Raw genomic sequence first — 27,475 nt, 5'->3', positions numbered from 1 at the left:
AGTCATCCATTTCATTAACCACAGAAAGGAAAGACCCTCATCTTCTTAATTTCCTTGCCTATTGGGAAGTTCTTTCTGATAACTAACCCACGACCTTCCACCAATGAGGGGGTGCTGCTGCCCCATTTCTTTTATGTTAGTGTTGCTTTCTTTTGGATCTGATGCCTGATTTTTTTTCCACACCCACCACTACTTTCTCTATCTTTGTCCCAAATCATTGCTCTTCTGTCTCAGCCCAGAATAGTTGTTTTTGGCCTTCCCCCTATCCCTCCCCACTGCTTTGACATTTTATATCTATGCTATTATTCCACCAGGAGAACATGCGCTTGGTGGGCCTTGATAAAATTAGAAGAAAGTGGGATGCCTGGGTGGCTCAGTGGTTGAGCGTGTCTGCCTTTGGCTCAGGTCGTGATCCCGGAATCCCGGGATCGAGTCCCACATCCTAAGGAGCCTGCTTCTCCCTCTGCCTATGTCTCTGCTTCTCTCTCGAATAAATAAATAAAATCTTTAAAAAAAAAATTAGAAGAAAGGAGTTCTAGCGTGCCACTCTGTTGTTTTGTGACTTTTCTGAATTTCAGCTTTCCTCATTGTTGAAATGAGGCTCATTTTGTTGTCCTAATCCCCCCCCCAGAGTTGTCATGAGAATTAAAAAAAACCCTCCATATCATTAAATTCTAACATTTAGCAGTCGTCCAAGTGATTTCACAAGCCTTAGTTTTATTCCCACACTCCCCATGAGACAGATACAGCTAATGTACCCAATGTATAGATGAAGTGGTGAAAGATGAATAATTTATAGATGAACAGGACGAAAGGTAGGGTAACTTGCCTGAGATCAGATAGCTACTAAGCGGCAGAAACCAAACTCAGGCCTTCTGATTTTATTTTATTTATTTATTTATTTATTTATTTATTTATTTATTTATTTATTTATTTATTTATTTATTTATTTATTTTAGGCCTTCTGATTCTAAATCTCATGCACATTCCGTCTTTGGTGGGGAAAAAAAAAATCCCAACCCAGAAAAAAAAAAAAGCCTATGAAGTGCTATACAAATATGTTATTATCCCTCTGTGGCAAGAGTGAATAAGCCCAAAGAAGCCTCACGCCTGACGCTGAGTTGGCTGGCCTGTGAAGGCGTCTGTCCTTTCCCATGGCGCCTCCTGACTCACCTGTTGGACAGGTAGGGGGAAGGGGAGAGTAAGGAGCCTCACCTGCTCAGAGCTAGGGTGGGGCAAGACACACCCCATCCTTCCCATTGGTGCTTTCCCCAGCCTTGCTGACAATCCCTTGCCCAATCGGGAGGAAGTAACCTTCTGTCTGCCAATAGGTGCGGAGGGAGGCTGGAACCTCAAGCTGGAGGCCGTCCGCGGAGCCGACTAGCAGTCCCCGGGGCCAATGGCCAGCGGATAAACAGAGGCTGCGGGGGAGGAGGCCCGGGCGCGAGGCCCCGCCCCCCGACGGGGCCGTCGGGAGAGGCAGCCAGTGAGCCCTCACCAGCGGGTGGGCGTCTCCCTCGGGGGCGGGGCTTCGAGGGGGCGAGAGGCGGGGCTTGGCTGTCAGGTCCCTTCGCCTTTTGTTCGGTTACGGAGTTGCTGCCTTGGCCAGAGTCCGGAGCAGCCGCCGCCCGAGCGCGCCGAGCCCAGCCCGCTGCCCGCGCCGGCCCCCAGCCCGGCGCGCCCCCTGCCTAGCCCGGCCAGGCTCCACACGCAGGTGCGCACGAGCGGGGCAGGGGCGGCGGGGGCGAGGGAGGGGCGGCGGGCGGCCGAGAGGCCGATGCCCGCGGTCTCCGGGCAGGTGAGGGCGCGAGCCAGGAAGCGCCACCGTGCACCGGCGGCAGGGGGCGCGCTGGGCTCCTTGGGGCCGCCACTTAGGGGGCGCGCGGTTCGGGAGGAGGCGCCGGGGGCCGAGTGCGCCGGAGACCTGCGGAGGGCGGGGAGGGACGAGGGCAGGTGTCTCTGGGGTAGCGCCTGACCCGCGGCCCGTGGGGTGAGCTCGCCCGACGCCGCGTGCCCGACTCGCGCCCTGACTCCCGCGAGGGAGACTTTGCCCTGCTCGTCTGCGTCCCAAGGCTTACTCCGTAGTCAGGAATGTACAGTTCGGGAAACTTGCTGCCGCTGGTGTCTTTGGGGCCACCCTCACCCCACCTCACGCGTCATCCTCGCTTTCCCTCCCTCCCTACTCCCCCAGGCTTGGGTGGGGCCCTATTGTCTGCGCCCGGCTTGCCCAGCCTTGGGGGCCGAGCGCACATTTTCCCAGCGACGCAGGCCCCACCTGCGGAGCAGGTGAGCGCCCGGAGAGTCCCGAGGCCCAGCCCTCCGCTCCTCGGCCTCGTCGGTGCTGTACCTGCGGCGCCTCGGTCCGGCCCGGTGGGTGTCGGGCCAGGGCCCAGCCCCCAGAGGTGGGATGGGATGGGATGACAGCGGGACTGGCGCAGGGCCCGGCTCCGCGCGCAGCTGGTGTCTGGCACCCGTGGCTCGGACTGGGGTGCGGGCGGAGGGGTCGAGCCTAGTTGGAGAACTCACTGGCCCTGTTTCCAGTGGCTGCTGCTTCCAGGGAACAGGACTGCTCTTCTTCTCTAACCTCGAAAAAATCACCCCAAACAAACTTTCTAGCTGGAAGTATTCACGGCAGCTTTCTCCGCGGGTTTTCCTGCCTCCTTGCTCAAGGGCTTTCCCCCAGGCTTAGGGGGTCCGTCTTGGGGCAGAGCCCCCTCCCCCAGCCGGCCTGGGTGAACCTGGGCCAGTGCCTGCTCTCTGACCCTGTCCTCCCTGCCCCCACCTCCATCCTGTTTGCTGGGCCCCAAGGGCCCGAGGTGGGGGCAGGGGTGGGGGGTGGGCCAAAGGGGAAGCAGCTTCTTCCTTCTCTTCCTGCCTCCGGGGACCACCACACCCCCTCGCTTGAGGCCTGCGCCAGTGCCTCTCTCCCAAGCTTTGCCCCCTCCCCAGGAATGGGGGTGGGGCAGGGCCAGGCCCAACTGAGGAGGGTGGGGAGGGGGGGAGCGATTGTTCTGGCCTTTTTTTCCCTTACCCCATCCCCCACGTTATATAGCTGGCTGGTCTTTGAGTCTGAAGAGTGTGGAGCTTGGGGTTTGGTTTCCATTTGATTTCTGGATTTTGAAGTTGCATTCCTTCTAGAGGCTTCTGCAGGCAGTCCCCCAGCCACCCCTTCCTGAGGTTGCTGGGTGGGGAGAGTGGGACAGGCTGTAGGGGGGAAGGTTTCAGGAGAGCTGCATGAGGGCCCCTTTCACTCCAATCTCCTGAGAGCCCCTTCCCAGGGCAGAGTTGGAGATCACCAGGCTTTCAGCCCTCGTTTTCAAAAATAGGAGGTGTGGTCTCTCTGCAGGGATTTGGATGCCAGCCTCCTTGAGGAGCAGAGGGGAAATAGAAGAGCCAGGCTTTCCCTCAGTCTTGGGGTGAAGGGAGTTTTGGAGGGAATCAGGGCTATTGGGCCTGACTCAGTTGGGAAGACCCTACCACCTCTTTCATGGTTGTAGTTGGGGGAGTGAGGAGGGGTCAGACCCATCTTCATGGAACGCCCTGGGTTAGGGGAGGCTGAGGAGGGAACCCCATCCTTCTGCTCTAGTGGGTCTTGTTCCTCCGGGGAGGCAAAAGGTCATGGAATTTGGGCAAAAATAACCTGTTTTCCTTCTTCTGTGTGCCAAAGTGGAGGAGGGGAAGGCATTGTAATTACATTGGTTAAATGATTAGTTTAGCTAATCTGGTTTGTGGCTGTGATCAAAAGATAATACTGAGGAAGTATCACTAGGAGGTGCCTGGTGGAAACTGGTGGTTCACGGGAAGGGAGGTAGTGGGGGAGGGGGGGAAAGGTAGGATCCAGTGAGCCATTTCTTGTTAGATCAAGCCCCACCTTGGGTGACAGGAGCCCTCTACCCTGCCCCCACCCCCATTCCCTCTGAACCTCTGTTTGGGGTGCCAGGGTGGAAGCTTTGAGAACATGTAGGAAGGATTCCCTCCTGGAGGCTCGTGGGGCAGGTTCTGATGAGGGGTTGGGGAGAGGAGCCCCTTGAGAGTGATGGGGTGACTGTCAGTGGAAGGGCTGTTGGAGAGATATTACTGTAGGGCAGTTCTGGGTTTGAATCCCAGCCCTGCCACTCATTACCTGTGTGGCCTTGGTCAGGTCCCTTCATCTCTCTGAGCCTCAGTGATCTCTACAAAATGGGAGTAATACCCATAACCCAATAAGTATTTGATAAATGGTGACTAAAAAAGCAAGGGAGGACTTTACAGATACTAAGCACTTTCATGGAGTGTTCTCACTTAATCCTGGTGACTGTCCCTAGAGGCAGGTTATCATTACCCTGTCCAGCAGATAGGGAAATTGAAACTCAGGGAAGTTAAGTAACTTGTCCAAGGTTGCACAGTGAGACCCAAGAAGGGCCAAGACTAGCCTTTGGGTCCTCTGGTTCCAAGCCTGGATCCCATTCTGCTGTACTGTGTATCACCCCACTACAGCTCTGGGAAGAATCTGCCACTGTTCTTTGAGAGCCTCTGTTTGGGAATCTGGGGAGAAGAGAATTCTAAATGACCAAGGAAGGTATGTGTGGGTGGTGAAGGTGGGGGCAGGTTGGTCAGGAGGGGGTGACTCATGTCCTAGCCTCCAGCCTTCTGAAACCTCCGTGGCTTGGTTTTTAGTTCCTGGGGGAGGGGGACATCTCCCCAAGGCCAGAGGCTGTGGACATGTGTGGAGGAGGCTGGTGGGGGAGAGGAGGGCAGGGGTCAAACTTGCTGCTGCCTCCTGGCCTACATTCGGCCAGACCCTGGGCTGTTCTGGGCTTGTCCCTGTATAGGAAGTGGGGCTTCCTGCTTTGCTGGGGACTGGGGCTGTGCCAAGATGAAGGGGGGCCTGGTCTCTGGGGAGGAGACGGAAACGAGAGTCAGATTTAGGACTGGGCCACTGTGCTTCAGGATTGTGCCTGGCTGCTCTGGGGCCTCAAGCTGGCTGTCCTGTCCTCTGCTTGGGAGCCCGGGACCCTAGGACCCGGAAGTGCCTTTCTGGTGATGGGTGTGGGGTCAGCTAGGGCCTTGGTCCCTGAGGGAGGGGCTGGTGTCACTGTCTCTGGCAGCTGGGCACCTGACACCAGAATGGGCCTGGGAAATGGGGCCTCTCTGTTTGTGGGTGTAGCCTGGGCACTGCCTGTCAGCACTGGGCTTCTGAATCCCTTGAGGTCAAGAGGAGGATACCACCCCCCTCCCAGGGCTATTGATCCTGGAGAAGAGAAGCCTGAGGGGACTTGATGTGACAGAGAAGGAAAGAGAATGATCTGATGCTATAGAGAGGGTTCTGGGCTTGCGGTTTTCTATCATCCCTGAGGACACAAGAGCCGGGACTGATGCTCTTAGGGAAGGAATGGAGGCTAGACAGGAGGAAGGACTTCCTGTCTGTTAGAGATGAGATCTTGCATTGCTGAATAAGAGGGAGAGATGGAAGGTCAGAGGTGACTCTTCTCTGAAGAAGAGGAAGCAGGGCTCTGTGGGAGCTGGACAAGGGCCATCATGCCCAGGAAAGAGGACAGGAAGGAGTCAGTGCCTTTGGTGCCAGTCTGAGGTCTGTGGGGGGGGTCCCTGGGGAAACTCACAGTCTTGTGTCTGTTGGGAGAAGAGAGTCCTGGTGGTAAGAGGGACAGGTATCCATGAGCTCGCTGGCCCAGTGACCCCTGTGAGAGAAAGAGAGGTGTGGCTGGGGCAGGTCCCCCAGGCCTCTCCCCTGGGGCATGGTTAAATCTAGTGGAGGTCTGGGGACATGGACTGCCCCAATTTCTAGCAACTTCCTTGGCCAGGCCTGAAGAGAAAGCTCTTTGCTCAGCCTCCTGGCACCTCAGCCTTTGGGGACCCTCAGGACAAGAAGTTCTGCTCCCTGTGACCTGCAGAGTGTGGGTTAACAGGCCTGCTTTCCTTCTCACTGTAGGGACGGGGACTGAGTGGCAGAGACCTGAAGAGTTGGGAAGGGGCTGGGCGATCAGTATGCTTCTTGTTTGGGGCTGAGGGAGAGGCTGGACTGTGTGAATCCTCCAACCTCTTTTTTTTTTTTTAATTTTTTTTTAAATTTTTATTTATTTATGATAGTCACAGAGAGAGAGAGAGAGAGAGGCAGAGACACAGGCAGAGGGAGAAGCAGGCTCCATGCACCAGGAGCCCGATGTGGGATTCGATCCCGGATCTCCAGGATCGCGCCCTGGGCCAAAGGCAGGCGCCAAACCGCTGCGCCACCCAGGGATCCCTCCTCCAACCTCTTGATTGAAAAAGTGTATCTTTTCAAAGATTGGAAAGTTTAGAAAAGTTTGCAAGAGAAGAAAAAAAATCACCCATTATCTCACTCCATAATCCCACCACTAACATTTCTTCCCCTTCTCTTTTTCTTAGCATTATCTTGTTTCTTAGCCTCCATCTCAATGATCTCATGCTCTGTATACAATGACAAATTTTAGGGACGCCTGGGTGGCTCAGTGGTTGAGCATCTGCCTTCAGCTTGGGTCATGACCCTGGGGTCCCGTGATGGAGTCCCACATCGGGCTCCCTGCGGGGAACCTGCTTCTCCCTCTGCCTGTGTCTCTGCCTCTGTCTCTCTGTGTGTCTCATGAATGAATAAATAAAAATCTTAAAAAACAAAAACAAATTTTAACCAAATCTTTATCCACATCCTAGTTTTCTCCAGCAAATGCAGAACAGGGAAGTCATGGTCGGTTTTTCCTTGTACTTCCAGGAGGGGGTCAGGCAATCCTGCAGAATGAAACCCTGGGGACCACCCCCTAAGGAGAGGATACCAGCTGTGCCCCCCCAAGCCCCCCTCCAGGGGCCCTTGTGTGTGATGTGACACTGACCCAGGTCAAGCCTTTGTTGTTTCCTGAGGCTGGATGAAGTGTTTTTCCATTCCCAGAGGCCCTGGTTTGGGGTGATCCACTGATTTGGGGTTTTGCCCACAGAGTGTCAGCAGCAGAGACGGGAGTTCCAGCTGGAGCCCTCTCCAGGGGAGCCCGGAGGTTCTTAGGGTCGAGCCACCTGGCCCTGCATTTCCCTTCCTCCAAGTCCCCTTCATTTTCCCACCCTGGTTTGTTTGCTTTGGGAGGGAGCCCAGAAGGAAGAAAACAAACAGCAGCTGGGACGGCCTGACCTGAGCCTCCCCTACCCCCAGCCAGTCCTGGGCAGTAGCTTGGGCTGCCCTCCAGACCGGAAGCGAGGGTTTTCCTCTGGAAGCATCCAGGAGGATGGGCTCCTCTGTCTACTCCTGTCCCCAGGGCCCTGGCCATACATTGTGCCCACTTTAGTCTCTGCCTGCTTGGAATGATCATTCTTTTTTTTTTTTTTTTTTAAGATTTTATTTATTTATTCATGAGAGACCCACAGAGAGAGAGGCAAAGACACAGGCAGAGGGAGAAGCAGGCTCCACGCGTAGGGAGCCTGACGTGGGACTCGATCCCGGGTCTCCAGGATCACGCCCTGGGCTGAAGGCAACGCTAAACCACTGAGCCACCCCGGGCTGCCCTGGAATGACCATTCTGAATGGAGAGATTACAGTACCTGTCAAGGGACCTCTAGTCTGTGGGTTGTTTCCTCCTGGAAGCCACACCAGTCTGAGTGGGGAGGCCTAGCTGGGAAGCCCCAGCCTGTTGGGGGAGACAGGGCTCTCAAAGGAAGCAGTCACATCTGTCTCTACTTTTCTAGGGTCTGTTTCTGTCTGTTCTTGGGAGCGCTGGCCAAATCTCTGCTGGAGTCAGAGACAGTGGGGAAGGGTGGGGGCTGGTGGCCCTGCTCAGCCCAGCCTCTCTCCTGGGACTGCTATGTGGGGAATGTCCAGGCCTACTGGCCTGGCCAGCCCTGGCTGCAGGAAGCAGCACATGTCACTGGGGAAAGGCAAGGCAGTGGTCAGTGGGCAGAGCAGTGTCTTCCCTCCTGGACCAGGCACAACTCCCCAGTCACACCTCACCCCACTCCAGGGGCTCTGGCCTGGGGCTGGGAGGTAGACATCCTCCCTGGTCCTGGGTCCCAAAAAAGGAAGGCTTGGCCTCTGGCCACCTTGCTGGGCCTGGCTCTGCTGGCTCCTCCTCTGCCATTTCTTTGCTTTGCTAATAGAAAAAAGCTCGCCTGGGCCTTTACTGCCCACAGAGGGCTTCCACGGTCACGGCTGTGTTAGATCCACAATCCACACATGGTCTGAAGAAAGGAGTGGCTTGATTATCTCTACCTTGCAGATGAGGAATATGAGGCTCAGGGAAGTCGAGTGACTTGCCCAAGGGCACGCAGCCAGTGAGTGAGGATGGATGGATCGCCTCCCCTGACTCGTGCTCTCCGGCTTGTCCGCAGCCCCCTTCCTCTGTGCCCGTGATCTGCTGGTCTCTGGCCCAAGGAATTGCTGGAGAACCCTGCCTGTTCTCCTAGCTCTCCCATGCAATGTGTCTAAGTCTGCTTCCAGCTGGCCCATTCCTGTCCTCATTCCCAGGTGTTTTATTGACACTTGGCACCCCACCGCCCAGCCCAGCTGTGCCCAGCACTGGTGGGGCAGGGGCCTGAGGTAGGTCTGGTGGCAGGGTTTTTTTGTTGTTGTTGTTTATTTAGGTATTTATTTATTTATTTAAAAGATTTTATTTATTTATTCATGAGAGAGAGAGAGAGAGAGAGAGAGAGGCAGAGACAAGGCAGAGGGAGAAGCAGGCCCCATGCAAGGAGCCCAATGTGGGGTTCATTTTTTTGGGGGGGGTCATTTAGTTGTTTTTTTCTAAATATTTTATTTATTTATTCATGAGAGACAGAGAGAGGGAGAGAGATAGAGACACAGGCAGAGGGAGAAGCAGGCTCCATGCTGGGAGCCTGATGTGGGACTTGATCCCAGGACTCCAGGATCATGCCCCGAGCTGAAGGCAGATGCTGAAGGCGGATGCTCAACCGCTGAGCCACTCAGGCATCCCTTTATTTAGGTATTTATTTATTTAGATTTTATTTATTTATTCATGATAGACATAGAGAGAGAGAGAGAGGCAGAGACACAGGCAGAGGGAGAAGCAGGCTCCGTGCAGGGAGCCCGACGCGGGACTCGATCCCGGGACTCCAGGATCGTGTTCTGGGCCAAAGGCAGGTGCCAAACCGCTGAGCCACCCAGGGATCCCCCTTATTTAGGTTTTTAAAAATATTTTATTTATTTAAATAAATAAAATATTTATTTATTTAAAATAAAATTTTAAAATATTTAAAAATATTTTATTTTATTTTTAAGCAATTGCTATACCCAATGTGGGACTCAAACCCACAACCCCAAGATCAAGAGTCGCCTGCTCCTCCGACTGAGCTAGCCAGGAACCCCAGTGGCAGTTAATTTTAGCGTCTCGGCTGGACCACGCTGTGCCGGGACTGTCTTGGACTTAGGGTGCCCAGTGGCAGGCTGCTGGGGAGGAAGCAGGAATGAAGGGCAGGGTCTGTCCAGAGCTTGCCTGCACATTCCTACCTTGGCGCTCCTTCTCCAGGGCCCAGGCTTCTCTTCCTGTCCCCTGTACTGTCCCCACCCTACCCTGTGATCTCCCGAGCTGGCTTCGGCCTCCTGTGTTCCAGCAGTAGAGCATGCTGTGAAACAAAGGCCCCCCATGCAACTCAGAAAGCTGCCCGGTGTCTGGCTCTGCCCGGCTCTGGCCGGAGCGTGTGGGCAGGGCCCGCGCCTGTCTCACCCACTTCCACCCTGGCTCTGTCCAGGGGCATTGTGGCAGTCCCGCTCCGGGTGCAGGGTGGAGAGGGGTGAGACCAAGCTGGGTGCGGCCCCCTCCGCCCTGGGAAGTGCCAAAACAGCACTTTTCTTTCTTGGTGAGAGAGAATTGCCCTGGTTCCCCTGGGAGCCAGTGAGAAAGGTGGGGTGGCCTGACAGTCCTTCCTGAGGTCTGACTCCTCACCTTCCTGCTGCAGGAGGAGCTCACCCTAGGATCCTTTCCTTGAGAAGAGTTCTAGTGTGTGTCCTCTCTGCACTGTTTGCTGACTCTCCCGTGGCCCACCTTCAGCCTTCTCTTGTCTGTCTTGGGAAGGCTGAGAGATCTCAACGCTCCTCTGAGATCAGCTGGGCCACGCTCTGTGGATGAAGCACAGAGGGCAAGTAATTGCCTAAGGACACCAGTCAGCCTGGGTCTCTGTGGCTGGGACCAGGACCAAAGGCCTGGGACTCCTGAGTTCACAGCCAGGGCTCTCTGGCTCCAACTGTGAGCATCCTTGGCCTCCCCAGCCTCTTCGCCTGCTGGCAAGGGGCTCAGCTCTACCCATGCTCTCGCCAGCCCCTGTCGTACACCAGTGTCTGGCCTCTCTCCTTGCAGGGCGTACCCCGTTAGGAGCCAGGGGAGCAGCCTTGTTTAGTGGGCTGGAGGCTGGTGTGCAGAGAGGCAGACCCCGGATCCCAGCAGAACGCTGCCCTGTTCTTAGGGTGGTGCCTCAGTCTCCTCAACTGGAAACTGGGACCTGTAAAATGCCCCACCAGGCTGGAGATTCATTTGACTGTAAAAGCAGCCGAGTGTCTCCGCCCCCATGGATCTTTTGACCTCCTGGTGGCCTCTGTCTTGCTCTGGGCAGCTGCCAGCCCTTAGCTTCTCTTGGCTCCAGGCCTGGGCTGGGGGGGTGGTAGTGAGGGGACTCCACCCCCGTCACCCCCTCCCTGGCTGGGAAAATGCTCCTCCTGTGGCCAGCCTTGACCTCGGGGGTCCCTGTGGATGGAGGCTGGTGGGAGTGGGGGGGTTTGATTCTGAGGTTCAGGGTGAGGCCTGTGCCCCTCTGGCTGAGAAGCCCCAGGGGGAGGTGGAATGGTCTCTGCTCTGGGCAGGATGCTGGGGGAGGGGGGCTCTTCCTGGCTCAGGTGGGGTGTTCTTACTGAGCAGGGCTGGAGATTTCCAGTTTGTCCTGAAACAGATCTCAGTGCCCAGATGCCTGCTCAGCCCTCTGCCTGGCATAGTGACATTATAGGGTTAATCCTGATAGAGTTTTACCTTCCTTCTGCGGCACTGGGCCGCCCAAGGCCTCCTCCCCAGGGCTTTCTCCTCCCCAGGGGCGGCTCCGTGACAAGCTTCCTCCTCCAAAGTTCTCTGTTCTTTCTCTCTCCCACCAGGGAAGGCAGGAGCACGCTGGGCAGTGCGTGGTTAGGGTGGGGGCCAAGGGCTCCTCCTGAAATAGCCACACTTGGCCAGTGCCTGGGAAGCAGCTGGGTGCATCTGGTGGCACGGAGCCTGCTGTCTGGTGTTCTGGGCCTGCTTCTGTTTATCAGCTCGAAACTCTGAGTCACTTGGGGTGAAGGGAGGAGAGGAAGGAGGCAGCCGGGAGCTGGTCTGGCTCCTGCCTCTGCCTGTTCCAGGTGTGCTCATAGGCCGGGAAGGAGCCCGTGTCACCATAAAAGGCAGGGAGGCCTGAGGATCATTCATCCTCCTCCTTGAGGGTGACCCTGGGAAGACATACCCTAAAGATCTTTGTTCCTGGGGTGGGGCCAGGCTGAACCAACTGAACCTGGGCCCCCATCACCATAGGACAATAGGTCTGAGGTGCTGAGTACTGCCCGTCTTCATGGGTGGACCAGCCTACAGTCTGCATGTGCCAAGGCCTCAGACTGGGGTGTCACCCACACCTGTGCCTGGTCCCAGCTCTGCCACCTTACCTGGTGGAGCCTCAGTTCCCCTGTCCATAAACGGGGGGAGCAGAGGATCTGCATTAAAACCTGCTTGCGCAGATGACAGCCTTATTGAAAGCTCTGCACCAGGTGGGCCCTCATCGGAGCACAGCCCCCCTTGCCTCTCCTCCCAGGGGTGGGACTCAGGGGTCAGCTCCCGAGACAGGGAAGCCAAACAGACCGAGTAAGAGTCCACCACCCTGGTACACAGTACGGCCCAGCAATTCATGCACCTCAAGTGCCCCCACGTCTCTGCAGAGAGATGGAGGGGTGCCTGAATAGCAGCAACCCCTCCTGAGGCCTGCCTGAATAGCAGCAACCCCTCCTGAGGCCTGCCTCACCCCTTATCTTAGCCTGGGTTCTACAAAGACAGGAAGTGGGAACCCCCCACTGAGGGAGAGGCACCGCTGATAGGTGGCCGGCCACCAACACCCAGCACCCACTATGTACCTGGCACCCGGCTGGGTCCTTTACAAATCTGGCCTTCATAACAACCTGTGGGGGGGGGGGTGGTGGTGGTGGTGGTGTTATCCATATTTTGCAAATGAGGGTTGGGTTCTGCAGAGAAGTGAATTGGTCCAGTCATATGTGGCTGGTATTTGGAACTGGTCGATGGGGCTCAGAATTCCAGAAAAGGCTTCTAAGACCTGGGGTGCCGGAGAGACAGGGATCTTAGAGCTTGGGCCTCTGGGGTCACTTGTGATCCTGCCCCATCTTCAGGAAAGATCCTTGAGATCCTGGAGTCTCCAAGGGAGCCTCTGACTGATCCTAGCAGCCTCCGGGGCTCTCCAGAGAAACCCGTCTGACTGCTTCCCTGCCCCACCCAGTTTCCTGTCCGATGCTTGGGGTGTAGCTGCCTCACCATAGACTTTCCCAGAGAGCCCTAGTGGATGGGGGGGTGGGTCTGTGGGATCCCAGAACCTGCTGGAGGCCCTGGGTACCTTTTGCTCAGAGAGTGTGGGCCTGGGGAGAGCAAGATGAGCAAGCCCAGGGCTAGGTTGGGGCATCTGGCTCTTTACTGCCCCACGCCCCCTGGGGTGTGCTCCATCCTGGGCTGGAGGTAAGCGATCTAAGCCCTGGACTCACCCTAGGGTATCCCACCCCACGGTGGGGATTCCCTCCCTGGGCCTGGGAATGGGCTGAAGCCGGGGGCTGGGCCAGATGATGATGGGCTGCCTCACTGGAGCCAGCTGATTTCCTGCCTTCCTTTGTGTCCCCAGCAGCCATCATGGAAGTGATGAACCTGATTGAACAACCCATCAAAGTGACTGAGTGGCAACAGACATATACCTATGACTCTGGCATTCACTCGGGTGCCAACACCTGTGTGCCCTCGGTCAGCAGCAAGGGCATCATGGAAGAGGATGAGGCCTGCGGGCGTCAGTACACGCTCAAGAAGACCACCACCTATACCCAGGTGCCCCAGAGCCAAGGTCAGGAGCCCCGGGTACTCGTTCAGGGAAACTATTCCATGGAAATACTTCAGCAGAAAACCAGTCTGGGGCCTGGAGGAAGGTCAGGGCAAAAGGAGGCAGACAATGGGAGCTCCTGTCTGAGGGAGGAGGCACAGCTACTTCAGGGTTGCCCCCATCTGAGAGGGCGGCAGATTCCTCTTCCTTGAACTTCTCGTATGGAGGGAGAAGCAAAGTCTGAAGGCAGGGTCCTTACCCTCGATGAGCTTACAGTGTAATGACAAGGTGTCACTGTTGCCCTCAAGAGGCCCATGGACGATTGGGGAAGATGGTCCTTTTGCTCCAGGGGCCCCAAGTTTGACGGGGAGGCAGGGCTCCTGACGAGGGTAGGAGGAGACCTACAGGTAGGTTGTGGCCAGGTGGCAGAGTGACGACCCAGTTCGGGCTCCCAGCTCTGGGCCTCTGGCAGCAGGGGATGCCTCACCAGCTAGGGCGCTGGCCTCTCTGGGGGAGAAGGGTATCCGAGCCCTAGGACTGCTGTCCACGGGTGCCTCCCGGGCCCCGAACACTGAACAGGATGAGCTGTGGGAGCTGGGAAAGGTATGGGGCGGGCTGTGACAGGTGGAGGCCCTTCAGAACTCAGCCTCCGCCCGGGCTCTCCTCCCTGACAGCAGGCAGGGAGAACCAGGCATTGTGTTGGTAGCTAAAAGTACAGCATTCCAGGTGGGAAAGCTGTGTGGGTGTCTCCTCCTTCCTGACTAATTGGAGGGTGGAACCTCTGCCTCTTTCTCCTCAGGGCATCGGGACACTTGCCAGGGCCAGGCTGCCTGGGAAGTTTGGGCACCTATTTGTGGGGCTCCTGGACCCACCCAGGGGGTGGAACCCGGAGTCTTAGCTAAGAACCCACCTCCTGCCTTCTGAAACCCACACTCCCACCTTTCCCTCTGATCTGCTGTATGATACTGGGTAGCCCTCTGGGCCTCTATTTGCTTGCCTCTATAATGGGAGAGTTGCCTCCTTTGGAGATGATGAGGATATAATTAGAATCATGAGATCTCAAAGAAAGGAGACCTGGGTTGTCTGCTGCTACCCCAACCTGATTGTTAAGGGAGGGGCATAGGGTTGGGGTTTGGGCTCTGGAGTCAGCCTGTCTGAGTTCAGACCCCAGCTTGGGCTTCTAGGAAAACAACAACAACAAAACCAAACAACTCTCTGGGCTTCAGTTTCCCCATCTGTAAAATGGAGATAGTAATAGTATTGATCTTTTAGGGTTATTATGAGATTAAGTGAGAAAATATAAGAAAAACGTTTAATTCACTGCTAAGCACTTTGTAAGTGGTCAAAAATTTTTAACTGTTCCCATGATAGTAATCTTCACTAACACTTTTGTAGTGATGTGTGTAGTACATCCTTTCTTTTCAGAGCAAATTACAACTATTATCTCATTTAATTCCCTATAAAAATTCCCTGTGACGGACAGAACAGGTGGTGCCCCATTTTACAGCTGACATGACTGAGGTGGTGGTGACCTCCCCCGGTTAGAGGCAGAACCACAAGTGGTGCTGCTGGGGCTTTGGTCGGGGTGGGAGCCAGCCCAGAGAGCCCGGTCTACAAGGCCTGCCCTGCCCCCTGTGTCCCCCCCACCCCTGCCCATCCTGCCACTCAGTCCCTGCCCGTTGACACCCCCCCATCCAGGTGACCTGGAGTACCAAATGTCCACGACAGCCAGAGCCAAGCGGGTACGGGAGGCCATGTGTCCTGGCGTGACGGGCGAAGACAGCTCACTGCTACTGGCCACCCAGGTGGAAGGGCAGACCACCAACCTGCAGCGGCTGGCCGAGCCGTCCCAGCTGCTCAAGTCAGCCATCGTACATCTCATCAACTACCAGGACGACGCCGAGCTGGCCACCCGGGCCCTGCCTGAACTCACCAAACTGCTCAACGACGAGGACCCGGTCCGTGGGGGGCCTGGCCAGGGTGGGGGCAGGGCAGAGAGGGGAGAGGTCAGGTGTCCGCAGGGGCCGGCCCTACCCAGGACCCCATCAGCAGGGAGAGTCTGAGCTGGGTCCCTCTGAACTTTGTGGAGGGGGTCACTTGCCCTCCTCCCCCCATCTCACGGTGGCAGCCAGCCCGGCCCCTCTGCTCACTTTTTCCCATCCCTCCCCGTCCCCCTCAGGTGGTGGTGACCAAGGCAGCCATGATCGTGAACCAGCTGTCCAAGAAAGAGGCGTCACGGCGGGCGCTGATGGGCTCGCCCCAGCTGGTGGCAGCCGTGGTGCGTACTATGCAGAACACCAGTGACCTGGACACAGCCCGCTGCACCACCAGCATCCTGCACAACCTCTCCCACCACCGCGAGGGGCTGCTTGCCATCTTCAAGTCGGGCGGCATCCCTGCCCTGGTCCGCATGCTCAGGTACCCACCCCTACCCACTGGGGGATACCGGGGACTCCCTTCACTTGGGCCTACCCCCTCTCTTCCCTGGGCTTCCATACATCAGGTATTGAGGACCTACTGTGTGCCAGGTGCAGACCCATGCCCAGTCCTGGTGCTCAGCTACTCACAGCCTAGCAGGCGGAATAGGCATGTGACCGGCGTGTTAGTTACTAGGATACAGTATATGCTGGAGAGAGGTCTGCCCAGGATTGCTCAGAGCTCCGGGAAGCTGTGCACTCTAACAGCAGGATGATGAGTTGAGTGTTGATGGATGAGTGGGGTTTGGCCTGCGTAGATGAAGGGAAGAGTATCCCAGGCAGAGGGAACAGCAGAGATAGCCCCTTGCCCCCTGTATCTTTCCCAGCCTTGCAAGGTTCATTGGTCTTTCTCCTTCTATCCATGCCAGGCTGTGAGTTCCTTGAGGTGGGAGATACTCTGACCCCCTCACAGGACCTTTCTAGCACATGGCCTCCCATGTGGTAGTTCCTTAGTACCGACTATGCGCTCAGCCCTGGGCTAAAAGCCCAGAAGCAGGCGGAGTCATGGTCCTGGTGGGGAGAGGAGTGGTGTGTGCTGTGTGATCTGTGCCTAAGAGCGGGGCTGGGCTCAAGGGACGATGAGATTTTAGTAAAGTGCTGTTCCCCCCCCCCCTTTTTTTTTAAGATTTTATTTATTTATTCATGAGAGACACAGAGAGAGAGAGGCAGAGACACAGGCAGAGGGAGAAGCAGGCTCCATGCAGGGAGCCCGATGTGGGACTCGATCCCTAAAGTGCTGTTTCCATGGGGGTGTTGGTATGGGGAAGGCTTCCTGGGGGGAGGTAGCCCTCATTTATGCCAGACCTTTGGGGCCCGACTCACATCAAGCCACTGCCCACCATCCCAGCTCCCCGGTGGAGTCAGTCCTGTTTTACGCCATCACCACGCTGCACAACCTGCTGCTGTACCAGGAGGGCGCCAAGATGGCGGTGCGCCTGGCAGATGGGCTGCAGAAGATGGTGCCCCTGCTCAACAAAAACAACCCCAAGTTCCTGGCCATCACCACCGACTGCCTGCAGCTCCTGGCTTATGGCAACCAGGAGAGCAAGGTGAGCTGTGCTGCCGTGCACCCCCCCAACCACACCCCGAGGCCTTCCAGTGTATCTCCTTCTATCCAGCTGTAGCTTTGGACCACTGCCTCTTTACCCCTTTTGGTTTAAATATATGAGTATACATGGTTGTACATCTTTCATCATATAACTGAATATTCTGAGGTTGAGGAAAAGGAAAAAAGTCACTATCCTTATGCAACCACTGCTATCTCCGTGTGCTTCCTGTGGACCCGTCCTGTGGGCATGTCTGTACATGGTTGTAGTCATGGCAAATGTACAACTTTGGATCTGTTTTCTATGTATTTTTAATTTTTTTCCCATACCCTCAAAATCACCCTCTACAATGGCAGATAGCATTTCATTAAGTGGGGGCCCCAGACTTTATTCTTAGGGAGGGCATTTAGATTGCTCTCAATTGTCTACCTTTATAAACAATGCTGTCATGAGCATTTTTGGACACACAGCTTTTCCCAAAGAGTGGGAAATTTTTTCATCAGTGGGGCTAAGGGTTTTTAATATTTCTGGGCTTGTACCCAGATTGCCAAATGCTTTCCAAAAGGATCGTGTTACTTACAGTGTTGTTGGTGGTGTCTGTTAGTAGTTTCACCTCATCCTTGTCAGCATTGTTTATTATCCTTTTTTCTTTTATCTTTTAAAAAATTTTATTTATTTATCTGAGAGTGAGAGAGAGAGAACCAGCGAGATGAGGGGCAGAGGAAGAAGCAGACTCTCCATTAAGCAGGGACCCCAAGGTGGGGCTTGATCCCAGGACCCCAGGGTCATGACCCGAGCCGGAGACCGTGGCTTAACTGACTGAGCCACCCAGACATCCTTTTAAAAATTTTGGCTTTTGGGCAGCCCTGGTGGCGCAGCGGTTTAGCGCCGCCTGCAGCCCAGGGCGTGATCCTGGAGACTCTGGATCGAGTCCCACGTCAGGCTCTCAGTATGATGCCTGCTTCTCCCTCTGCCTGTGTCTCTGCCTCTCTGTCTCTCCCTCTCTGTCTCTATGAATAAATAAATAAAATCTTAAAAAAAAAATTTTGGCTTTTGGGGATCCCTGGGTGGCTCAGCGGTTTAGCACCTGCCTTTGGCCCAGGGCGCGATCCTGGAGACCCAGGATCGAGTTCCACATCGGGCTCCCGGTGCATGGAGCCTGCTTCTCCCTCCTCCTGTGTCTCTGCCTCTCTCTCTGTCTCTCTCTCTCTGTCTCTGTCTGTCATAAATAAATAAAATAAATAAATCTTAAAAAAAAAATGTTGGCTTTTTTTTTTAAGATTTTATTTATTTATTCATGAGAGACAGAGAGAGACAGAGGCGGAGACACAGGCAGAGGGAGAAGCAGGCTCCATGCAGGGAGCCCGATGTGGGACTTGATCCTGGGTCTCCACGATCACACCCTGAGCTGAAGGGAGGTGCTTAACTGCTGAGCCACCCAGGTGTCCCAAAATTTTGGCTTTTTTAGTAGTCACAAAAGCTGTTCAGGTTTTAGCTGAAGTTTGGTAGCGACAGCTCTGTCACCTCCTCCCCTTTCCTTGTTCCTTGTCATATTTCCTGTCTATCTCACACTCATTCTCCACTGTCTCCCCCTCAGCTCATCATCTTGGCCAATGGAGGACCCCAGGCCCTTGTGCAGATCATGCGCAACTACAGCTATGAGAAGCTGCTCTGGACCACCAGCCGTGTGCTCAAGGTGCTGTCTGTGTGTCCCAGCAATAAGCCTGCCATCGTGGAGGCTGGTGAGGATGGCCTGCGAGGACAGCCCTTGTGCCCTGGAGGGGCGGGGTGGGGGCCTTGTCTGGCAGCTGGGCTTGGTGAGCCATGCTCCCCTGCCTTACACGCTCCCATCTCTCGCCCCAGGTGGGATGCAGGCCTTGGGCAAACACCTGACAAGCAACAGCCCCCGCCTTGTACAGAACTGTCTCTGGACCTTGCGCAACCTCTCGGATGTGGCCACCAAACAGGTGAGGGAGACCTTGGGGGCTGGGGTCCACCTCTTCAGCCACCTCATGCTCCCCTCTTGCCACAGGCAGTCTCCTGTCTGGGACTCTGACTTTAGGAGCCGTGGGAGGCCTGAGGCCTCTACATCTTGCCCCACTGTGACTAAGGCTGGAAATACCCTGAAATCCCTGAAATTCCTCATCCCTTTAGCTTAGGGCTCTAATGGCTGTTAAGGACTCAGGAAGGGGAACAGAGGAAGGGGCTGATATTCCTAAGCTGGGGTTCAGATGATACCAGGGGAGTAATTTTGACACAGACCCTGCAACAAGGAGCAGTAATGTACCAAGAGATGGCCTGAGGGCTCTGGTAGCTAAAAACACAGTTTAAGGAAAAATGGCAGTTTTAGGACAAGACTCCTGGTCCCACTTTCCCACCTGACTACCATTCCTAGGAGGCCCCTGCCCCCCATCAATAGGCTGTTTAATGGCCCCCGGCCACATGCTGGACTCTGCTTAGGCCCTGATGGATATTGGCTTGCTTTCCCCTTTCAACAACTAGAGATGGAAAGGGGAGCCAGTTGGTTGGGTGAAGAAACAGGGTCCCAGGGGGGTGACGTAATGGCCCTTGATCACAGCTAGTAAGTGGTAGAGGTGGGATTCAGGAGTGTCATTTCAGAGCCTGGGGTCTTTCTGTTCTACCACAAGGCCCATGTGGCTCCCCCTGGGAGAAGTGAGGCTTCTAGATCACTGATGTTTCCTGGAAGTGGATTTGGTCTGGGGACCACTGAGAGGGGCAGCATGAAGGCCCAGAACGATGATGAGAAGCCAGGGAAGAGCAGTCAGCTGGGCCACTGAAACAGGTGGCCTCCTTCACGTTTCCTTCTGACCCTGCCTGGGTCTGAGGATGCAGGGGGCGAGATGGGGGTTGGAGGCAAGAGCATGAGCTTGGAGACCGGCCTGAGATCACAGATGGCTTGCTGGCGGTCGCTCTGTGGGGAGCCCTCAGCCGCTCCGAGTGCCACTGCCCCATGGGACTGTGCCACCTTCTCACGGGGCGTTGGCAGAGGCGCCGGGGCAACGGTTCCCAGGCACGTGGGCATGGCCCGTTGGCTCTCAGCTGCGTGGCTATCTCGCTCCCCCTGGACACCTTTGGGAAGACCTCCGGGAGCAGAGTCTCCCTCACCCTCTGCTGCCTCCCCCACAACCCACAGGAGGGCCTGGAGAGCGTCCTGAAGATCCTGGTGAACCAGCTGAGTGTGGACGACGTCAATGTCCTCACCTGTGCCACGGGCACTCTGTCCAACCTGACGTGCAACAACAGCAAGAATAAGACGCTGGTGACCCAGAACAGCGGCGTGGAGGCTCTCATCCATGCCATCCTGCGGGCTGGCGACAAGGATGACATCACGGAGCCCGCCGTCTGCGCCCTGCGCCACCTCACCAGCCGCCACCCGGAGGCCGAGATGGCCCAGAACTCCGTGCGCCTCAACTACGGCATCCCGGCCATTGTCAAGCTTCTCAACCAGCCCAACCAGTGGCCGCTGGTCAAGGTCTCCCCTGTGGCTGGGGCGGGGGTTAGGCGGGGGGTAGGAGGTCTTCGCAGGCAGGATTTAGGTGCTAGCTGGGTACAGGCAGAGCCATGGAGCAGAGAGGCCCTGGGTCTGTAGGTGGTGGCGGGCTTGAGACGCTGCCTTCCTAACACATTCCAGGGTGATGTTGCCAGTCTGGGACACATTGCTTCCACTCATGCTTTGGATCTTGACCATGTGGCCATGTCTAGATACAAGGAGGCTAGCAAAGTGTCATGTGTCAGAAGGCCACATCTGCTAAATTTGAGGAGGGATCCTAACCAGATAAAAAATAGAAAGGGTTCTGGGGGGACACATTTAGCATCTGTTGGAGGGAGTGAAGGCTGTGAAGGGGTACAGCCTTCTCCACAGGAGGCTGCCTGGGGTCAGGAGAGCCAGCTAGCAGGGCTCCCATTGATGAAGTTTTAGACAGTTTGACAGTACAGATAGGAATGACTCTCAAGTAGTTATACATTGAATTTTAAAAACCCATAGTGAGAGAAAAAGGCATGTGGTCCCTCTTTGGGATTGATCCCTACCATAAGCTTGAGGCGGGGGGAGGGTTTCACCTAGCCGCTAAGTGACAAGTGACCTTGGTAGTTCATCTACCTGTGCTCACGTCCTCATCTCGTGATTTTTGTGCCTAGTCTTCTGGCTTCTTGTTTTGCGGGTCAGAGGAGATGATAGCTTGCTTCGCAAGACCCTGAGGGACCCTAGGAGGCCAGAGTGGCCCCTGGGAGATGGGGTGCCCTGAGGAGGACACTTCTTCCCAGAGCTGCCTTGCTGGGGATTGATTACAATAGGAGTATCAGTAAAGCAGGAAGCTTTGAGGTCAACCATAGCAAGGACTCCCTGCTAATCAGGGTTTGGGAATTAGCCGAAAAGCAGGTAAAACTCCAGTGTATAGGGGAGGGTGGTTGTTGAGGGAAGGGACAAGGGTGAGGGTCAGGCCATGGGGCTGGTGGAATGTTCTGGAGTGGGGCATCATTTTAGCAGGGACTGTTAGCGTTAGACATGAGGACCCACAGATTCTATGGAATAAGGGACATGGGCTAGGAGTGGCTCATGGTCTGGAGCATGTTTGTGTCTGGCCTGGCGGATAGAGAGATGACAAGGGAAGGAGGAGATGATGCTTAGAAATTGGGATTCTCTAGATGCCCAAGAATGTCCCTGATTATTGTCCTTTTTCTTATCAGGCAACCATCGGCCTGATCAGGAATCTGGCTCTGTGCCCAGCAAACCATGCCCCACTGCAGGAGGCAGCAGTTATTCCCCGCCTTGTCCAGTTGCTGGTCAAGGCTCACCAGGATGCCCAGCGTCATGTGGCTGCAGGCACACAGCAGCCCTACACGGTAAGTTTGCTGGTGGTGCCTTCCTTGGGGGTCAGAGGTGTCCTGCTTGGGAGTGTGTATGTGTGTGTGTGTGTGTGTGTAAATGAGGAGGCAAGTTGTAGTTGAATGGAACTCCAAAGACCAATGAGGTTTGGCAGATTGTCACGGTGGGGGCATTTGGGCATGTCCAAGGGCTATCAATTGCCATGACCCAATGCCTCTTGTTGTACAGGACGGTGTGAGGATGGAGGAGATTGTGGAGGGCTGCACTGGAGCCCTGCACATCCTCGCCCGGGATCCCATGAACCGCATGGAGATCTTCCGACTCAACACTATACCCCTGTTTGTACAGGTGAGTCTGGGGCAGGTGGAGAGCAGAGGTCCCTCCAACCCCTGCACATCCCCATTACTGAAAGTGGGAGGTTGGCAGCCATGGGTTTGGTGGGTCTGGGCCAGTCATCAAGAGGTCATTGGAGGAGTTTGGAGAACAGTGACCATGCCAGGAGTGACCCCTTAGCAGATCCCTGCATGGGAATGGCTTTCCAAGCTCAAAAGCAAGGGAAGAGATCACAAATGAGAAAAATATCTCAACCACATAAACGTTAAAATCATCTGTATGTCAGAAACAGTCTAAAAAGCAAGAAAAAGTCAGTAGCAAACTGGGAAAATGTTTGCAAGTATCACAACAGACAAGAGTTTAATATCCTTCATATAAAAGAGCTCAGTAATACTAGACCCCAGTGGTTAGATGGGCAGAGGCAGAAACAATCCCAGGTCGCTCATAAACAGGCAGTGTTCAACCCCAGGAGTTTAAAGAAATGAAGCTTATGCTCCCAGTGAGATCGTCCCATTTTCCGCTATCAAACTGGCAAAGAAAAAAAATGAGAATGCTCTGGGCTGGTGAAAATAAATAAATAAAAATCTTTAAAAAAAAATTATTTATTTATTCATGAGAGACACACAGAGAGAGGCAGAGACACAGGCAGAGGGAGAAGCAGGCTCCATGCAGGGACCCCAATGCAGGACTCAATCCCGGGTCTCCAGGATCACGCCCTGGGCCAAAGGCAGACACTTAACTGCTGAGCCACACAGGTGTCCCATAAATAAATAAAATCTTGAAAAAAAAAAAAAGTCCATTATATCATATGGCTGAATACAGTGAGGTTGAAGAATTTTTGGCTTTTCAAATTTTTTCCCTTTAAGTACTAGAGTTCAGAGTAAGGGATTAGCATCCTTGCAACCTCCAGTTGTGACCAATGAGGGGTTTTGTTTTGTTTTGTTTTTTTGTTATTGTTTGGCTTTTTAGCACTCTCTTTTTTCTTATCAGTATGGACTCAGATTTCTAGGTAAAGCTTTTTAATAATGTAGGAAAATGCCTTATGTTACAGTGTGAGGTAAAACAAACAAACAAACAAAACAGGAATCAAAATATCAAAATAAGGGACAGCCCAGGTGGCTCAGCAGTTTAGCACTGCTTTCAGCCCGGGGCCTGACCCTGGAGTCCTGGGGTCGAGTCCCCCGTCGGGCTCCCTGCATGGAGCCTGCTTCTCCCTCTGCCTGTGTCTCTGCCTTTCTCTCTGTGTGTCTCTCATGAATAAATAAATAAAATAAAATAAAAATAAAAATAGGGATGCATAGTCCTAAAACAGGACTATGATAAAAACATGATGGAAATATGCCAGTGTATTAACAAAGGCTATATGTGGGTGGGGAATTATGGCTGGTTTTCTTTCCTATTTCTTTATGTTTCTTAGACTTTTCCACACTTTCTAGTAGGAGCTGGTGCTAAGTCCAGAAAAGGGGAGCTGAGACTAACAGGGCTGGGGGGCGAGCGGGCTGCCCATCTGCCTTACACCTTACCCACCTGCGCCCCTTCCCCACCCCACGCACCCTCCCTCTCCCCAGCTCCTGTACTCGTCAGTGGAGAACATCCAGCGCGTGGCTGCCGGGGTGCTGTGTGAGCTGGCCCAGGACAAGGAGGCAGCTGATGCAATTGATGCTGAGGGGGCCTCAGCTCCACTCATGGAGCTACTGCACTCCCGCAATGAGGGCACCGGTGAGGGGCTGTGCTGTGGGCCAGGGGGAGACAGCGGGGGCTGGGTCTTGGTCCTCCAGCCAGGGTGAAGGCAGGCGCTTAATTGAGTTTTCCTCTCCTCTCTGCTCAGCCACCTACGCTGCGGCTGTCCTGTTCCGCATCTCCGAGGACAAGAACCCAGATTACCGTAAACGCGTATCTGTGGAGCTCACCAACTCCCTCTTCAAGCATGACCCAGCTGCATGGGAGGCTGTGAGTATCCTGGGTTGGACTGCAATGTATGGTTGTGCAAGTTGCACACTACACATGGACAGTGCCTTTGAGGGAGCTCCTCCTACCATACTGTCAACTTCAGATTTTTATTTTGTAATTGGATCATTGATGACCATTTCTAGCAGATGGCAGAGGTAGGTTAAACTATCTGCTTTTGACCTGCCAGAATGGCAATTTTATTTTGTCCATGTTATTAGAAGTGTTTGAAGCAGGGGGCGATGCCTTTTTCTAACGTGTGCAGAGGTGCTCTGTAGGCTAGTGCTGCCCCGATCCTGGGTGGGGCAGCTCCCAGTACCCGTTCTCAAGGCATCTTGTGCACTGCTGTCCCCAGGGCTGCCCTGGTTTTGTGGGCATCCCTATGCGAGAACGGTGGGAACTTCAACTCTTCGGAAGTGACTGAGGAGAGGAGTCCATTGGGGCACTGTGTAACCCCATTTCATTCCTCTGTTCCTTCGAGGGGTCTATGCTTTTCCCTCTTTGTAGAAGCATCTCTAGCTGCCCACCCCCCAGCCCAGAGCTGACATTTTGCACCCTTCTCCCCTCCTGCAATGTTTCTCTGTCTCTTTCCTTAGGCCCAGAGCATGATCCCCATCAATGAGCCCTACGCAGATGGTGAGTGTGTGCAGAGTTCCTCAGGGGTCCCCGAGACCCTGCAGTGTGGGGTCTCTGGGGATGTGAGTGAAGGAGAGGCATTGTGTCTCCAGGGCCGCATGACCAGTGGCAGCCACTGCAGAGTCCACACCTACTCCTGTGTAGGCCCCCTGATGTAGGGGAGTGGAGAAGGGGTCAGGCCCACTGGAGATGGACTGAGAGGTCCAGCAGGGTGGTCTGCAGACCTTAGAAGGTCCTCTTCCCTTCTTTTCCCCAGACATGGACGCCACCTACCGCCCCATGTACTCGAGTGATGTGCCCCTGGACCCCCTGGACATGCACATGGACATGGACGCGGACTATCCCATCGACACTTACAGCGACGGCCTGAGGCCCCCCTACCCCACGGCGGACCATATGCTGGCCTAGCTGGCTGCACTCCAGTACGGCACCTTCCTGCTTGCAGGCTTCCCCCATGCCTGGGGCCTCTGGGCCATTGAGACATGCTTTTCTTCCCCGCTAGAACCTGCTTCTCACAAAGGCCCTGTCATCTTTCCTTTGAAACCTTGGCCCTTTTCTGGGGGAAGTGAGTGTGGGGCCTTTTGCCATTGAGCTCCCCTGAGGAAGGCGTGCCTTGGCCTGCCTCACTCCCTTGTCTTGCTGGGGGCAGGTGGGTAGTGGGTGGGTGACACGGGGGTGGCACAAGCTCCTGGAGGCCATAGGCCTGCCCTGACCCCTCTGTGTATAACTCCCCCTCCCCCAGGTGCGGTTCCTCATCTGAGAGGCTCTCCATGTGGGCGATGGGGCGAGACAGGAAAGTGCCTGAGCCCAGGGGAGCAGGGCCACGACTTCTCGCTGTGACTTCTCGCCGGCCCATGCCTCCAGACATCCTCTATAGGGTCTTTCTAGGGATGCTCCTGCTTTTCTGTCCTAGGCTGTGGGTCCAGGGCCCAACACCCCCTCCCACCTCTGTGGCCCTGGCACTAAAGCTTTAGACTCAACCAATCACTCTCTTCCCCCACCCAGTAATCACCCCCCACTCTCACCCCCACCCTGGGTGGCCTGACTCCAGCAACCCAGGCCCCTCAGAGCTTTGGTTCCTTCTCTGGGCCTGATTTTCTCACTGAACTCCAACCCACCAACTGTTCTGAGCCCCTGGGGTGGCCAGAACCCAGGTTCAATGCTCAAAGTCCCAGAATCCAAAGCTTGTTTGAGAAGTTCAGGGATGGACCAGGGAGATGGGACGGAGATGAGGACACTGCTTGCTCCCCTCTCGAGGATGTTCAGCTGGCTTTGGCCCCTGCTTGGGAGCACCCCATCCCACCCACACAACCGCCCTAGCTGACTCCTGAGAAGTGCTCTTGGCTGACCCCTCTGGTGTGCGGTGAGGGGCTTTCTCTTCCCCTTCCTGTTTCAAACCCTCCACCACCTCCTCACGTGGGTGTGGGGGGCTGGGGGTGGTCCCAGCAGAGAGTTTTATTATTCTCGCTTTATGTTTTTGGTTATTGGTTTTTTTTGTATAGACCAAAGCAAAGAAAATAAAACTAACACATAGATCCAGTGGAAGCTGTGAGGGCAGGTGGGATGGGGAGTTGGGGGCTCCCTTAGCAGCCTGCTGCCTCCTTGGCTGGGTCCCCCATGCGCTCATGGCCACCATGTGTGTGGCAAAGACATGGGGAGGGGAGTCAGAAAGGAGCGTTTGAGGATCTGGAATTGATTAAACTCAATACATACTCACAGGGCTCCAGCCTAGAACCTTGGAGCCTTAGGAGGTAGGAGGGCGAAGAGATGGCTGTGCATGAGTTCCCCCACCAGGGACACTAAGCCTTGGTCTCTCCAAGGGGCGACCCTCCTGCTGGCCTCAGCCTCCAGCCCTGCCCCATCTAGCCTCAATGTACATGTGGTGGATTTCTCTTGGGTGGAACACTCCCTGTGGCCTAGGACTTGGTGTTCAGCCCCCTTTTTGGTTTGGGGTGGGCCACCCCAGCCCCTGCCCATCCCTTCTGTCCCCTCAACCAGCATCCTCCTTGCTGGTTTATTGCCTCCTGATCTTTGTCCATGCAGTTCCCTCTGCCCAGGATGCTTTCACCTGCATCATTCACTAGGTTCCCCCCCAGACCTCACTCCAGAAACGTTCCTCCATGACCTCCCACTGCTCCCAGCCAGGCTGAGCTGCTGCCCCTTCTCTATTCCATAATGCTAGTGCGCACCGTCATTTCATCCATCCAGCTGTCGTAACTGACAGCTTACGTGATGGCTCCCCACACATATCCTACAGTCCTTTTCCCAGAGAGGACCCATTGCAATGTACCCGCCAAGTCTGAGGACCTATGGCCCCTGTGGGGCTGTGATGGCTTCATGTCTTCACTGGCCTGAGGTTGGGCAGTGGAGGGAGACCATGGCCTCATCTATGGAGAATCTGTGGCACTGGGATGGATGTGCTGGGGTCATGCGCATGAGCCCAATAGAGAGGCAGGTGTGGGGTGAGGCAAGAGGTGATGAGATGCCAGATGCTAAGCTGAGCACCTCTGAGGGAAAGGAAAGGACCGAATTTTCAGCATCACAAGGACTTTTAACAATGCATTTCCTCTGCACTCTCTTATTCTGCTCAGGCTGCTATAACAGAATATCATAGGCTGGAGGTTAAGCAACAGCTATTTATTTCTCACACGTCTTGGGGCTAGAAGTCCCAGGTCTAGGTCCCAGCAGATTCCTCACCTGGCGAAAGCGCACTTCTTGGCCTGTAGATAGCCACCTCCTCGCTGAGTTCTTGGTGCAAACTCAGCTTGGGGAGAGCTCTCTTTTCCCTCTTAGAAGGGCACTAATCCCATCACGGGGCCCCACCCTCATAGCCTCATCTAAACCTAATTACATCCCAAATGTCCCTCCTCTAAATATCACTTGGGGGCTAGGACTTCAACATATGAATTGGGGGAGACACATTCAGCCCAGGACCGGGCCCTGGCAAGATCTACTCAACTTGGGTAAATTGAGAATTCAAGGAGCAGTTCACAGAGGTGTGAACAGGAGGTAGGATCAGCAAAGAAGAGGGTAGCACCCTCTGGCTAATTACAGTGGCCTCAGGCAAGAAGGTGGGGGAGTGCTTCTTGGGGATGGGATCCTGTGGGTGAGGCTCCCTCCTACCAATGCTCCCTGTTGGCCAA

The 27,475-nt window shown here is 55.0% G+C and overlaps 1 protein-coding gene across 4 annotated transcripts; it reads left to right on the top strand.

Moving 5' to 3' along the window:
- The first annotated feature begins 1,557 nt into the window (after nucleotides 1-1,557).
- JUP (junction plakoglobin) lies at nucleotides 1,558-25,867 on the top strand. 4 transcript variants are annotated; one of them, XM_077853200.1, is made up of 14 exons: nucleotides 1,558-1,714; nucleotides 12,859-13,071; nucleotides 14,746-15,005; nucleotides 15,227-15,465; nucleotides 16,372-16,573; nucleotides 18,168-18,312; nucleotides 18,434-18,537; nucleotides 19,725-20,063; nucleotides 21,278-21,433; nucleotides 21,645-21,764; nucleotides 23,318-23,468; nucleotides 23,578-23,699; nucleotides 24,293-24,332; nucleotides 24,589-25,867. In XM_077853200.1, exons 2-14 carry the CDS (start codon nucleotides 12,867-12,869, stop codon nucleotides 24,738-24,740), a joined length of 2,235 nt encoding a protein of 744 aa, XP_077709326.1. In that variant the 5' UTR covers nucleotides 1,558-1,714; nucleotides 12,859-12,866; the 3' UTR covers nucleotides 24,741-25,867. The 4 variants fall into 4 exon arrangements, with proteins under 4 accessions (XP_077709326.1, XP_077709327.1, XP_077709328.1 ...); XM_077853201.1 differs by having other exon boundaries at nucleotides 1,573-1,714; nucleotides 12,862-13,071; XM_077853202.1 differs by lacking the exon at nucleotides 1,558-1,714 and adding an exon at nucleotides 2,255-2,370.
- The last annotated feature ends 1,608 nt before the right edge of the window (nucleotides 25,868-27,475 follow it).

This window comes from Canis aureus, chromosome 16, assembly GCF_053574225.1.
Source record: "Canis aureus isolate CA01 chromosome 16, VMU_Caureus_v.1.0, whole genome shotgun sequence".
In the NCBI taxonomy this organism is placed as follows: Eukaryota; Metazoa; Chordata; class Mammalia; order Carnivora; family Canidae; genus Canis; species Canis aureus.
Note: the sequence above shows the minus strand (reverse complement) of the source record. Positions and strands in the feature narration are given on the sequence as shown.

Bases quoted from the DNA above. Each gene is read 5' to 3' on its own strand.
- JUP (XM_077853200.1), top strand. From the start codon at position 12,867: ATGGAAGTGATGAACCTGATTGAACAACCCATCAAAGTGACTGAGTGG. The intron at 18,313-18,433 runs GTGAGGATGGCC...CTCTCGCCCCAG, and splicing joins GCCTGCCATCGTGGAGGCTG to GTGGGATGCAGGCCTTGGGC. The intron at 24,333-24,588 runs GTGAGTGTGTGC...TCTTTTCCCCAG, and splicing joins CAATGAGCCCTACGCAGATG to ACATGGACGCCACCTACCGC.